The sequence below is a fragment of the Zosterops lateralis genome (assembly GCF_965231275.1).
Source record: "Zosterops lateralis genome assembly, chromosome: 4".
Classification (NCBI taxonomy): domain Eukaryota; kingdom Metazoa; phylum Chordata; class Aves; order Passeriformes; family Zosteropidae; genus Zosterops; species Zosterops lateralis.
This window is the reverse complement of record NC_139765.1, coordinates 34,433,915-34,449,332: the sequence shown is the minus strand read 5'-3', so window position 1 is coordinate 34,449,332 and position 15,418 is coordinate 34,433,915. Positions and strand designations below refer to the sequence as shown.

General features: G+C 35.7%; 1 protein-coding gene across 3 annotated transcripts in view; it reads right to left on the bottom strand.

Annotated features, from left to right (window-relative positions):
- The window catches only part of PPFIA2 (PTPRF interacting protein alpha 2), a 296,559-nt gene that overhangs the window by 43,004 nt on the left and 238,137 nt on the right, over positions 1 to 15,418 (bottom strand). Inside the window, exons 11-18 of one of the 3 annotated variants that reach the window (XM_083859151.1) lie at positions 11,746 to 11,832; positions 11,241 to 11,324; positions 10,754 to 10,885; positions 9,878 to 9,940; positions 7,809 to 7,900; positions 5,271 to 5,406; positions 4,572 to 4,792; positions 1,665 to 1,902 (exon numbers count right to left, since the gene is read on the bottom strand). In XM_083859151.1, coding sequence (XP_083715277.1) covers positions 1,665 to 1,902; positions 4,572 to 4,792; positions 5,271 to 5,406; positions 7,809 to 7,900; positions 9,878 to 9,940; positions 10,754 to 10,885; positions 11,241 to 11,324; positions 11,746 to 11,832 — 1,053 coding nt within the window. Of the gene's footprint in view, positions 1 to 1,664; positions 1,903 to 4,571; positions 4,793 to 5,270; positions 5,407 to 7,808; positions 7,901 to 9,877; positions 9,941 to 10,753; positions 10,886 to 11,234; positions 11,325 to 11,745; positions 11,833 to 15,418 lie in introns of those variants that run through there. The other 2 variants (XM_083859152.1, XM_083859153.1) reach the window with 2 other exon arrangements.

Genomic DNA, 15,418 nt, shown 5'->3' with positions numbered 1-15,418 from the left:
TGACCTCAGATCCCAAGGTGGCAGCAAACACCATGCTAAACTGGGAGGAGCAGAGGTGGGTGTGAACAGTTGTCCTGGGAATACTTGGCTAGATGATCATCAGCAAAAGCCCCTACTCCCAGCTGAGAAGAATGAAAGGCCAGGCTTCATTTACAGCTGCTCTTAGCAACTTTTTCTGTTAGGAAGGACTCCACAGGGAATCAGTGCTACTGCCTCCCAGGAATAGACCACAAGGGGACATTGGTGACATTATGATTATCAGAGAAAAAGCAAATAAAAAAATGGGCTTATGCATACCTTATTCTATTCCCTGCATGAGATCAGCAGAGTGGGCTGCTTTGATTCTCTCCCAGTACTTAAAGGGATTAACTCACCTGTCCTAGGTTGTAGTGTGGGATGTACACAAAGTATTTATTCTATCACCATCTTCATGAACTGCTGAAACCAAGTGGGGCAGTACTCTAGTGTAGGGCTGTCTTCTGCTAATGGCCCATCAATGCCTTGCCCATGACTCACAGATAACTCCCTCCAGGAGTTATCTCTGTTTAATGGGCCATCAAGGACCCACTTCACACTCATCCCATCGTGAGATGCTCCACCCAGGGGGAGGAGCCAAGCATTCTCACCTGGATATAATCTGGGATTTGGAACAGCAAAAGTAGCCCTTACCTACTGGATTCCCAGAGGACTAGAGCTACCAGACCTTTCTACAGGATCACTGCTTCAGGAAGACCACCTCATCTGGACTGCTTCCACCATCCTGCTCAGGTTGTATTCTGACTCTGTCAGTGGTCCTTTGTGTTATGGCATTTATTTTATTTTATTTTTTACCTTTTTACCTTTCTTCTTATTAAATTGTATCTCTGACTTGGAGCCTCTCACTCATTTTGCTTTCAAACCACAACATCACCTTAGCTCCAAACTGGTTTGTAGCTCACACTGAACCCTGCATCTGTGCTCAGATCAGTATCAGATTTGTACATCTTTAATATGTAGATGAATACTATCTTCAGATAGTTGACAGATGTACTGTTTCTTTTAGTCTAGGATCAAAATTAAATTCCTTGCAAATCCCTTTCCAAATTGAACCAGATATTTTTGAATATGTCCTCAAAGATACAGCAATGTTAGAAATTATTTGCACAGTAATTTCATGGTGGCTTGCTGTCTATGTGTGAGCCACCTGTAATATTGAAATATATCAGTTAAATGAATTAGTGGAAATCAAAGAATTTATTTCATTATGTGTGATATATGGTCATGAAAAATTCATAAAAGTCCTGCAAGTACAAAAAGAGTATAACAAATATAAATGTATACCCAAATTATCACATATAAGAAGTTGTGGAATGTCTTAAATTTCCATTAGTAAACATTTTCTACATACAAGTAATTCCAATGATCAGTTCTGTTTCTTGTTGATTCCATGACTCCGTGCTGAAGGCCTTCGGTCTATCACTATGCCCCAAGTGAATCCTGCAATGCTCAAAACCACTATAACAAAGTCCAAAGACACCAAATGTCTATATCCTAGAGAATTTGCTATCTGTATGGATGATGAAGATGTGAATGAAGAATTAGAGAGATGAGCCAGTCACAGAGTGAAAATATTAAGTACTCAATACAAGAAATATCACATCAAATACTGTCATAAGGTTTCTTACCAGCGTCATAACCCCCATTCTGTCCATCTCCCTGGCTGGACTGCGAGGGGTGAGCTTGGGAGTTGAGTGTCCACTGGGAGGAGATGAGCTTGCAAGTGACGATGCTGTCACTGAGCCAGTAATGGAGGTACCTTGGTGGACTCTGGCTAGATTTAAGCCTTCCAGACTCACACTGGCCACTCTGTTCTCTATCTCTTCAGCACGCAATTCTGTTGACTCTTTCTCTTCTTGGATTAATCTGATTAAGGAAAAGAACACTCTTGTATTTGCCTCTTCATATCCCCAGAGCAAAACTAGAAACCATTTCATTTCAGATGAGATTTGAAAGTAAGAGCAAACAAAGATGAATATCATATATAATTAAAAAATGCCCTTTTCCAACATTATTTTCTTAATCACCAGTTATCAAATTATTTTTCTCAACTCCTCCATCCTCAAAACCTGTTTGAAGAATGTGTCAAACAGCAAGACTTGATGTATGACATTTCAGGAACACTGGTTCCTTTGCAAAGGAGGTAGAATTGGGCAGGGGGTTTAACAATCCGATTTACCATAGATAACTAATTCCAAGCTTACGTTGGCTTCATCTGATTATCTTTTGCTAGATCACAAAGTTAAGAATCAAATGAAATTGTGTCTTTAAGAAGGGAATTGCTAAAATAATCCATATTAATAAAACAAGAGAACACGCAAAACAAATTGTCTGTTTTTCTGTTTTACCCCTACAATTTGATGAAAAAATGATAGATGATTTTAAAGCCTGGTGTTTTTAAGTGAATTTCATTAAAATTGCTTTCTCGTCAGCAAGCAATATAAGCTTCTTAAGCATCTATCACCTCAACAGGATGCTTCCATTGGGCTTTTTAGTTTTGTTTTGCAATTGTGATTGCACCTAGAATGGAAAAAATTCTTGAAAATAAAATATTTGTTTATAAGTCCTTTGCCCATAAACCTGTGCTAGGAGTAGTCTTTTTTGCAAAGAGGAGGAAAAATTATGAGGGATCAATGTTAGATGAGAGAATATGAAGTCTAGGGAGGCTGAAACTGTGAACCAGACTTTTCTGAGTGAAATGAAGCAAGTACAATACATAAAACCATAATATATTGAAAATAGAAACCTAAAAACTCCTGTGCTGTAATAAATCTTCCTGAACAATCATTTCAGAATTTGTATAAAACATCTACAGTTCTTTTTGAAAAAATGCAGGGAAGAAACTTAAAGGCCAATAATATTTTGAATTATGACATTTTTCATTTTAGTAATCTAAATCCTGAATCATCTTGTATAGTAGAACAAATCTAAGGCAAAATACATTTTTAATCTTTTTTGATATCTCAAAAAATTCGATAGACCCTTACAGTATTTGTCAATTAGAGAAAAAAAAAAAAAAAAAAAAAAAACAAACCAAGAAAACATGAAATGCAGTGGAGTTTATAAGACTATCCTTGTAGAATGATTTTCCTGAACCATATAATAAAATTACAAAATTACTACCTGGTCCTTTAATAATAGTTCCTATGATAATAAAAGCCTGCATTCCAGTACAAGATTAGCAATTGAGGAAATAAACTACTCTCAGTAGACTTCCAGTTAAAATGGCTGTATAAAAAGTGCACCCTTGCTCCCCTTTTGAGGTAAAACTGCACCTAACATCTGAGTCAAGACGCTGAGTTAAGTATAAGAGTGATCTGAATCTGGGTAGCACAAATAATATCTCACTATGTCACCTGCAAGTACTGTTCCATGTGAAAACCCTGTACTGCATTGTTAAATTGATAAAAGAGCAGTATTGCTTAAAAACAAATATTAATGTTGCATCTACAGCTTCCTGAACTGGCCACAGTGCTGACTTCTTTGTAATAAGAGAAAACATGGATAAGGTTCTTTCTTTTATGTACACTGTTTTTAAGAGATTTACCTACCCAACACCAAAATATCTCTTTGACTTTGTACCTTGAGAGGTGTAGGAAAAGGTTTGAGAAAACAGTGTAATCCTACCTGAACAAACACATTCCGGGACAGCAAAAAATGCAAAGCTCCAGATTTATAATAAAAGGTTTTTCCCTGAACAGAAAAATTACTCAAATTCAAAATATTCCAACAGAGTTCTCTCTTTAAAGTTACCTTGATCAGAGAATGATTATCTTTTGCCAAATCAGTCTGTTTTGTTTTGAACGTATTTCTAACATTTCCTTAATCTCCTTCTAGGAGAACAATTGCAAATGAGAGGATTTTTTTTCATATACCAAGTTTTTTAAAGTTGTCCTTACTCAAAAACATGTAAGAATGCTTTAGTTTAAAGCAATATGGTTTAATTTATAAATCACTTAATTAAAACATGTCATTTGATTCTCTACCACTTCATTAAATTTAACTGATATTATTAAGACATATTCTATTCATTATCTATTTCCAAGCATTAGAATCCAGCTTGGAGCATGAAAAATCATATTCTGTGTCTACAGAGAAAATCAAAACCATGTCTTAAAAAATTTAACATAGGGATAATTGCCAGAAGAAAGCATGAAGAGCACTGAAATAAAATATTTCTGATAGGAGGTTATTACTGAGCAAGTGGAGTCATGCATAGCAGTGAAAAAGATCTTGAAAAGAGGACTGTGAACAGTAATCTGTGAAATCTGCCATGTGTTAGCCTCCTCTTAACTTACTTCCACTGGCCAACAGTTTTTCACTTGGAGTTTTTTGAAAGAAATTTCTGTGGTTAGGAAAGAAAGACTGTTGTTATCTTCACACAATCAATACTCTCCTCTAGAAAGCAGACACATTATCAATCCTCTACATGAACAAGTTGTTTCTAACTGCCATGAATGGTACCTGAACTCAAGCACTAAAGGAAGCTTGAAGCTGTAACCATGAGTGCATCGCAGCTGGTTCAGGCTATATACCTGATTTCTTTATTGATTGCATCTAGCTGCTCCTGAAGCATCATGGCCAGAGTCTGGGCATCGGAGTGGCCGCTTGGTGACAGCAGGTCCATGGAGCTGAACAGTGTTTCTCTGTCGTCATCATCAATGTCTGACATCTCGGTGTCGCTCTCAAAGTGGTGACTGCTCAGAACGCCCATCTGCTGAGTCCTATTCCACTCATGATCACCAAGTGACTTTACCTGAGCAGGAATAAGGACATATATGGCTTATGTCACAGAAAAATTCCAAGGCAAACTTAAAAAAAAAAAAAAGGGAAACGAAAGCAACTAATACTTCAAAATACTTATTCAATTATTAGCTCTCCATTAATGCTCGCAACATTACAGCAAATAGCATGAAGTATTTTCACATAATTGCAATTTAGGTACACAATTACTATAACGAAAATTTATACAAAAAGACACTCTGGACAGACAAATAATAAAGTATATTTGAACTTTGATGCCTAAACTTCAACATTTTCTGCAGTTATTTTGTACAATAGTTCTCTGAGTTGGTATAGAAAAGACCCTGCTCGCTGGGTTGTATTTTCTTGTTAGGTGGGCTGTTTTTCTGCTGTTGTTTTCTTCCTGGAAGAAAACTCCACAAACGATAAGCCTGACAGCTTCAAATACATTCTCTTATCAGGAAATATATAAGAAAAAATTGGGGATTGACCTTTGGTTCATCTCTGCGTACTCCCATCCGGCCTCTTCTAGGTCGCCTTATCACTTTAGTTGATCGATAGTCAGACTGGCTATCCACCAGTGACCCCACTGAGTACCTCAGCTCTGTTGATGTGTCCAGATGAGGTCTATAAACAGAATTACATAAATGGACTGAGAGAGTAGCAGGAATAACAACAACAATCCAATGACTTTCAGTCTAGCAACACAGATTTCTTTGTTCAAACAAATGTTTATGTATCACATACTAAATGAGAAAACCACATCAGAAAATGTAATTTAAAAGTCAAAAATTAAAATAACTGTATGAGAAAATTAGGAAGAAACAAATAATAAAACCTCAGATTGCTTATTTTTTAATGAAAGCTATGCATAGAAAAATTTATTGTCCAAAATTTTAACAAGAAAATGCACATTTCAGGATAATTAGAAATGGCAGCTGAATGTATTATCCTGTACATTCATAAATATGCCTGAGGTTACTCTAAGCATGTTACATGTTCATGAGTGAGCATATCGATTAAAGTTTTCCTGCTGTATGTCTGTGCTCTGCATTATGAAAATATTAGTGAACTGTGCTATTTAGCATTGTTTGGGAATTACTAATCTTTATTTGATGACACTTTCAGTGCTTTAACACCCAATTTTTTCCTATAGCCCTGGTAAGTCTTGGGATAATGTAATGTGGTAAGGCTTATACAGGATGACTTCAGCACCTCTTTTCTTGTTTATGAACAGTGGTCCCTTAACCTCTTTGCCCTTAGTCCAACAGTAGCACCAGAAGTTCACTGCATGGTGCAATAAAAGCATCCTAACCATGGGCTGTGAAAACAAGGTGAAAGAGCAAAGGCTCCATTGCACCATTTGAGAATTCAACCACAGAAATATAGACTTGAAAAATTAATGTTTCTTAACACATCAGCAATCTCCACATAAAAATAGATGAATAGCATGATCACAGTAAAAAAGTGAAATGTAACAAAAAACCCCATAGGACAGTGACTGTTTTTATCGTCTGTGTACAGTAATTGTCTCAATAGAACTTTGTTCTCATAATCAATAATATTTGGCAGTTGTGAAGCAGGTTGGCATTACAAAAGAAACAATCCAGGTTCTGATCTCTAGCTGTAGATATTAATCTGCTGACCAGCTTCATTATTTTACTTAAAGCACAAACTGCAGCCAATTCAGAATTGAATATAGGCTGAGAATAGGAAGTATTTAATGCTCAGAGCTTGCTATGCCTGAGAGAGCTGAGAGCTTCATGAGGTGAGGTTACATAAGGGAAAGTCTACTGTTTAGCGGAATCTGCCAAATTCCCATGATATTTAGATAGCTTATCAAGTTCAAACAGCCCTTTGAGAAGGGCTAATCAGCTCCTGTTTACAGAGCACAAGCTAATGATATTCATCTACCCAGCAAGAAAAGCTGCTGTTCACCAAGAGTGCCTACTCCAAAACCAAAGCTGCTGCTGCAGCAGCTCAATAGCCTGTGTCCCTGCAAGCCCTTTCAAAAAAAACCACGTTGTGTGCCTGTAGTCACATTCGCAAGGGAATAAAAATTCAAAAAGTTAAAAGCATCACATCCTGAATTTCACTGACTTAAACTTCTCTACATATAGAAAAATATTATTCCAAGAAAAAATATAAGGATGAGGGAAAAGCTATGTCCAGGTACTAAGAAAAATTTCTGAGAACTTTAATGGGCAGGCAATAGTTGATGGAAAAAACCCCAACCTATTGAACAAGAGTAACTTTAGATGAATACAGTGTTCTCAATTTAGTCTTGGTCCATGAGTTTTGTCTGGCAGGTGTGCTGACAGGTTTTAAAAACTAACTTGTTGCTTGTTATGAAAAAAGCACATGCAATTATCAATAAAGCAACAATTTAATCTCAAGGCACACTTTTAAGCAAGAAGGACTTTCTGGAATGATAAATTCTTTTCAGCTGTTAGTAGTTATTTTTATGGCATTTATCTCACTATTCTTCCCATATGGATTTTCAATCAAAAAGAGGCACAATGTTAAATGTCCTGTTATGATGTTTTCAGATGTCTCTGAATAATGTCTTCATATTCAGCTGAAGTTCTGTGGACTTTTGTTACATACTAAGTACAGCTGAGTTATGCCTTGATAATAAAGAAAAAAATACTATTTATAGAATAAATAGGATCATAAATAATGCTGATCAGTTTCAGCATCAAAGTGGGTTGTTTCTAATTTATTTTTAAGATCTATCTGAGGGAAAAAAAGTGTATTTGGATATACTTTTCAAAACATTTCATAATTTAAAAGACTTTCATTAGTCTCTTTAATATTTCAGTGTATACTCACTGATATAAAGCCCTGTTTACCTATGAAAAGAGTGAAAAGTAACAGTAATAATAACAACTGCACAGATTTCACATTTAAAAAAAAAATACATGACCACATTATGTGTGGTTTGGACATATCCCTGTAGTAAATGCTTGCCATTTACATTTATGCCTATTTCAACTTAGACTGAGAAAACTTTTGTCACAAAATATTACCTTGACAAGGTGGGTTCGATCAAAGAACCAGCCCTCAGTTTCATTTGATCCAGTTCAGACCTCAGTTTCTCAATTTCTTCAGCAAGTCTTTCCTGGAAATAAGAAGAGCAAGATATACTTGTGATACGAAATAGATTTGTTTTATGAGACATTGTTCTCATAAAGTTAAACAAGTAAGCAATGATATGCTAAATGTAATGCTTACTCTAATAAGAAAAGCAAGCTCTAAAGTCTCACTACTGCTAACGAGATGTACAAATCAAGAGGAGGTGGCACAGAACTCTGCTGTTTTAACATTGTCTGGAAGTGTTGGAAGGATGAGTTTGTCCTTGAAACTTATTTTTTTCCTACTATAAAGCCCGGCACAGTTCATCATGGGACTCACCACTCGCCCTATAGAGACCAAGACTAACAGCTGCACTCAACGATCTCCAAGATCATCTTTTCCAGCCTATGTGATTTTATGATACTATGGGATTGCATACTGGCCTTTATATTTACTGACAGAAACACAGACTTAGAGAGAACTGCATTTTAGATGACTCAAACTGCAGCTATATGTCTCACTCTTGTTGAGTTGATTTTACTCTAGTATAAGGTGTTGCTGGCAAAAAATGACAATTTGCCACAAAACTGGATTTTTGGAACTAACTAAAAAACCCCCACCATTTACAGCTACCACTAGGGAAAACATCACTGTTCCCAAATTCTACAAATAATTTTTATCTACTAATAAAGTAAAATCAAAGAATTTAAAAAAAATTAAGAACAAACATGGGAAAATATAAGAATATTCTTTCTAGAGTTTAAAATGTTTAGTATTGCAAAAAGCTAGGAAGGATAAGGATCCTCTATATCTATAAATAATGTCTATAATATATGTATCTATAAATAATGTATCTATAAATAATATTATCTATAACTAATATCCATTTCAGTGAGTATTATTACTGAATTATTAATATATAATTACTGTAATAGTATTGGAGTATTTTTAAAATGTTGATTGAACAGAATTACTGAGATGACTGATATTCTGTTGGTAACACTTGCCAGTTACTTAGAGATTATTAGTATCTGGTGTTATGTCCATCTATCTGAAATTGCTTCATCAGTTTCCTCATCAAAGTGGAACAAATAATCCCTTCAAAGGGGGACACTGAAGCTCTGGGGTCAGAACATGTAGTGATAGGACAAGGGATAATGCCTTCAAATGAAAGAGGGTAGGTTTTAGATATCAGGAAGAAATTCTTTATGGTGAGGATGGTGAGGCACTGAAACAAGTTGTCCTTTTGGGTACTTTAATCTTGCTGCCTTTCTCTACAGGTTACCTAAAATGTAGATGATTTTTTTTTTAACAGATACTCTTTTGTTATTTTTCTCAAAGGTCTTGATTTTTGATTCTATATGATACATTTATATTATTATAGAATGTAGCTATATTTTAAAAATTCTATACAATTGCTTTTACAAGGATTTAATACATTGCAAAAACACTTCTGTGAATCTGAATGCAAATGTATTTGTGTACCCTAGTGCACTCAAGGCAGGAAAAACTTCAAAACAAAATCCTAGTATCTGGGATTGGAAGAAATATTTATAATCAATTTGACTGATTCTCTAAACAGCATTAGGGGTTAATTTGGAAGGAATGAAGAAAGGTCACTTTCACCTATATTTAGCATAATGCCACTGCACTTATTCAGAATTGCCTCAAATCAAAAAATTACATTCTTCACTATGAAAGTGCAACCAGTTATGCATACACCTCTGTTAAGTAAGACTTTTGGGGAAGTAAAACTGATAGAAGAAAAACTCCAGAGCCAGTGAAACCAATATGAATTTTGGTATTGACTTCCTGAGGCTAGGATATCAACCATGAACTTAGCTAAGAATAACTGTCAGAGACCTTCTAAGGCTGTTTATTGCATCTAGGTGATTAAAGGAATTCTCATGTATGTCAGGAAGATTTTTCATGATAGCTGGACAATTAATATTCCATATACATATTTCCAAATAATTCTACATATTTTGATAAAACCAGATAAAATCACAGTATTTTACAGTACCTTATCATGTAAGGACTCTTCCAGATTTTTCCTGAAACTTTCAGATTCTTGAATCAAAACATTCTAGAAATAAAAAGAAGAGAAAAAAATAAGCAAGGAAGAACTTAAAGATATGTAAAAGTATCAGACATCACTATATACATGTACACATTTACAACGTTCATATATGTTAGACTTCAAAATTTAACTTTTTTAATGCTTCAGTTGGATTATATACTAAATTTTAAATGCTGCAAGAATTCAATCATGTAGGAGCATGTGTCTTCTAGATCAGCAAAAACTTTGTATCTTGATTCAACTGAGCAGCTTTATCCTTACACAATGAATTCTCCCAACTTCTTTTGGCAAGCCTGTTTCTCGCTCCATACCAAGTTTTGCTTCAATGATATAAACCAAAAGTGCATAATCTGAGAAGTTCTGAAATACCCTTCTGAAAAATGCTGAAAGATTCCCCTCAGATCATACAGGAGGTGAAGTAGAAGAGGGAGAGATTAAAAAGGGCAAATACAAAGGTCAGTGGCTTCGAGGTGAAACCAGCAGGTTAAAACACTGAAACGACGGCACATCTAAAACTGGTCATTCCTCTGTTCTCATCCACTTCCTCTCACTGCCTCATGCAGCCCATCATGCCCTGGTCCTTCACAATCTCTTCATCAGGCTGATAAACATGTGACTCAAATTTTTCAGCCATATTCATAGCATTTCTGGGAAGACACTTGAGCCCACTCTTGAACTAAGAGTCAAAAGTGTAAGCTGGACCACATTTGTGACAATAATCGGTAATACAAAACCAGTATGACACCTCCATCCCGATAAAAGTAGAACATATGAGAAATCTTTATTTAGCTAAACTTTATACTGCTGTTTGTACTGTACCTTTTCTTCAAGTGCTGCCATTCTCTCTTTTAAGTGTAGCTGCAGGCGCTCATTGGATTCTGTCAAAAGTCTGTCTACAGTATCCGATAATCTTTTGTTGTGCTCCTCATTCATTTTTTCTCTTTGCCTTGCCTTTAATGTAGAATAGATGAGACAGATTGGTAGGGTCCAAAATGACCCAGTAGAGATTTAGATCATTAAAAAATTAAAGAAAAAGTGGTAACTGTAACTATCTAAAAGAATTCCACAGGAAATGTAATTACAGTTACTGACTTATGCACATCCATTTTTGTAACAGCAGAATGTTTTCAACTCTGCAACTGGATGTAAATTAGTGTATTAAGATAGTGAAGTAAAGTAGAAAGATGTTGCCATCACTGCTACAAACAAAACATTTACAATTAGGTAGTTTTGGGTGCTGGAGTACATAATGCAATCCTACACTGGCAAATGAAAAGTGCATGTAAGTTGTTTGCAATACACGTACTCTTTGAAGTTCCTGATTCTTCTCTTCAAGTTGAGCTTCTAAGTGTCTCATACGTTCCTCAATGTTTCCATGCCTTTCTTCTGCCTGTAAAAAAATATAGAGAGACTCTTTCTGTAATTTAGGTATCTTTGGAAGTTTTTATCTCAGTAAAGTTTAAACAAAACATAAAGCAAGCTACTACTAACTGCAAACTTAGTTTTCCAAAAATAAACTTTATTTAAACAGGCAGCTGAACAGCATTGCTTGAAATGTGTCAGCTACAAAGGCCTGTTACATCCAAGCATCAGCAAAACATTGGAGTTATTTATGAGCAATGAAATCAGCCAAATGTAACATGCAGACTGTGCATGGTTTGAACACAAACCTGCCATCGTAAAATTGTAAGCTCCTGAAGCACTGAACTGCACGATGGTTGATTATCAATTAAAAACCAAAAGTTTAAAAAAATGAAAACAAATCAGATGGATTCTATTCAGCAATAGAAAGTAAAGTCCAGTAGGACTACCTTCCTACGTATGGAGATCATTTCTTGTAGTTTAGCTTCCATAACATATTGATAATCATCAGATGAGGTAGAAGAGGTTGGATCAGACTAACAAGTCAAGGAAAAGGAGAGGGACAAAATTGAAAAATCAGAACTAAAGACACTGACACTGAACAGAACACAGCACAGAATGCTTAAAAGAAAAGTGTGACTGAAAATTTAAACTTTTAACTGACAGATTTTACATGGAATAAACTACACTGATACTTGGTGAATAAGATGCAGTTGATGTGGAAAAACTGAAAATAATGGAATGCTAAAGAAGCTATCAACCTACACATGGAGGTTCAAGGTTAGTGATGGCTGGCTGATGACACATTACTACAGAGTGGATTCAAAGCGATACTGTCTAATCAAATGTTGGTGGTTTTTTTTTTTTTTTTTTTTTTTTTTTTTTTTTTTTTTTTTTTTAAATTTTGGTAAACCAAACACAAAGACCAGGCTCTCAGAGGCCAACATCAGAAATTCCTGTTTTATTCTTCTACAATTCTCTAGGAATGAAAACAATGCATAAATACTACATAATGGATCAGTCAGTTACACCACTATGCAATGTCATGGTACATTCCCTAATTTCTAGAAAACAGAAAGAATGTCAAAAGAGACAAGGCTCAAGCTTTCATATTCCACTTTAGAATACGCTACATAAGGCCCTTCATCCAAATAAACAATATAGTTTTCATCCCTTTGAAAAGATCCACCCTGGTGGATCTCTTTGGAAGATCAAGGTCATCAGATAAAAGAAGAACCTAAAAATAAAAATTCATTAATAATAATGAAAAGTTATTACTGAGTATAGAAATGGTAATCCAACCGAAGATTCATTACTATTTCTGACAGAAGCTGACCTTAATTAGGTCATTTCTGGCAAAACATGAATATTCATGTTATTGTCATATCAAACAAGTCTATGTTGTTATTCAAAAACTAAAAAAGCTGTTTAAAAAAGGGAAATGCTATATTGGTTTTGTCGCTATGGAAACAGGAATGTGCATAAGGCATAGAGAGTGCTACTGATGACTGAGTTGTGAGCTCGTGCTTGTCAAACTCTATTTCACTCTGTCAGATTTACCCTCTCTCAAAGAGATCTGAACTCCATCTTTAGATGATCAAACTTTAATACGCACAAGAAATACTAATTTTACAGCTGTGTTTTTGTGAGACTATTTTTCATGTGCTTATCTACTAATGATTTATCAGATAAATTAGGAATAGGTATCAGAGTATTGCCAGATGTTAATAATAACTTAAAATTACCCATAACTTAAACTCAGTAGTATTATCAGGACCTAAAGTTCATACAGAAAGCACTCGTGTGATCTAGTAATGTATACAGATAAACTGCAGCTTTTGATAGGAAAACATCCCCATAAAACTCTGGTTTGTATAAATACAATAATACTGCTTAACTTTGAAAATCACTAGTATTCTTTTCATAATACATTCATGAAACTCAGATTCTTGAAAAATTTAAGGGAGAATGTAATTAAACTCATTTACAAGTACAATTCTTGTTTCTGATCATGAAGCAGGCATATTGTGATGTGCTTCAACTTATTTATTAGCTGAAACTATTTTGTCTGTTTATTACAACTTAGATCAGCAACAATACTTCTATGATCTTCTTTAATTTATCTCTCCATTTTACTTGTCAGTTCCAGCACACTAGTGCTAGGGCACTGCTTCCTCTCCCAAGTGGGTAATTAGAAAGATAGGGTTGAAAAAGTTAAGTCCCTGTGAGTGCAGAACAGACATCTTTCCACAGAGTGACGGACCAAATTTTATCCTGCTCTGTAGAGAATAGAATTTTCCCCTTTTTGAGTCCTGGATGCATCACTAGTTCAATGCCATGCCTTCATGCATTTCCAAGGGTCATGAGATGACTTGAAATCACCAAAGCTCTGAGAAGACTTAAGTAATTCTACTTCCTTTTGAAGCTATTTTCATAGAGGGAGATATAGAACCCACGGGGGGCACCTTCCTACAAAATTAAACTCCTTATAAGCTTTATTAGTGGACTGCTATTCTGATATTCTCTTAAGATTCTTATAGCTACTCATTATTTCAGAACTTCCTGCTGTTTTGATAATTCAGCGAGGTATGTGCTACCTTTACATCTCTTTGGTAGAACAGAGAAACTTGAAAGTTAATTAAAATTAAATATGCCTTAGAATCAAACACATGTCATTACTGTAAACAGTGCAAATGTATTAGAATATTTTATGTTTCCTTTATGTACCATTTGTTCTGAAAGTGTTATTATCTACTATTCTAAAAGGATCAAATTATTTTATAGCCAAGATATTTAATAATTAGGCTCAAGTGCTTGTCTGGCAGAGACCAAGCACAGGTGCACAGACTTCATATCTACTCTGGGCTCTAAAGCTGCTAAGTGATTTTAACCACTGGTTATTCTGTGCCAGCTGCAGACGCAGCCCCCTGCAGCAGGGATGGGAATCAAAAAAGCAGGCAGAAACATGTACATACTTCTATCTTCTCTGACTTGCAGAAACCCACCTGCAGACAAAGAGCTTCAGTAACCTGTGTCCCCAGCTGGAACATACTCCCAAAATGAGGGTTTCAACATCTCCCATCATTCTTTACATCGAGGAAGGCTCCTCACCAGGTCACAAAGAGACCCCTCCAAATAAAAAATCACCTGTAGCAAGTCAGCTATTAGGTAAAGGATTTGTGAATCCTTCACTAAGGACTTCCCCAGGCCATGCTCTTAGGATTGCTATACCAGTGGCAGTTACACCTTTTTGTTGTTCATGTGTGTTAGTCAGACCCACGGATTATAAGGAATAAGCTCTTTGTGAGACTTTTCAGCCTTCCATAAAGATACTGAATGTGTCCATCTCAGCCTTGCGGTTTCAGGCACAAGCCAGAGACTGAGCCACCAGTGCTTGTCATGCTTCCGTAGCAGAATTTTAGGCACGCATGAGACAGCACAGACCACTGGGGACTCTTGAGATTCCTAAAGAAAATCTGGACTTCTTCAAACTTGTTTTACTAGGAATTAATTGAGTTACAAACTGTAAATTAGAGCTTACATGACTACTTGCTTGGCAGACCTTACCCTATATTCTTTCTTCAATGTAAGACATGCATGCCTGTTTTCTCCTACTCTGTGCAGGAGGATTAATAAGACTCATTGTGTAGTATTCAGCAACTAACATTTAAAGTATTTAGCCAGAACATTCAGTTATAAATAGACTTGAGAGATCATGCGTCTTAAACTGGATTAGAAATGTATGGACAAAAACTAATGATGTCTAACCCCTACGAGAACAGCATGAGTCTTAATGTTCACTTTGCACTCTATACCATGGAATAGCCAGCACAAGGTAGTAACAGCCAGGAAAACTCTGCATTGAGGGAATACCAAAGCAGCTTGTGTGATCTCTAACCCTGTTAAAACTCTGCTGCTGCTCCTGCTGCTAATGCGCCCACAAAAAAGATGTTGCTTTCACATCATCTGTTACTGATGGCACTGCACATTTTCTGGGGGTTTGCATCTTAGTTGAAAAGAAAGAAATCCAAATTCAGATGCAGAAATCACTTGTATAATATAGGTGCCAGATTTTTTTTTTTTTTGTTCTGAGTTGCAGGAACAAATGTAAACTTTTCTAAT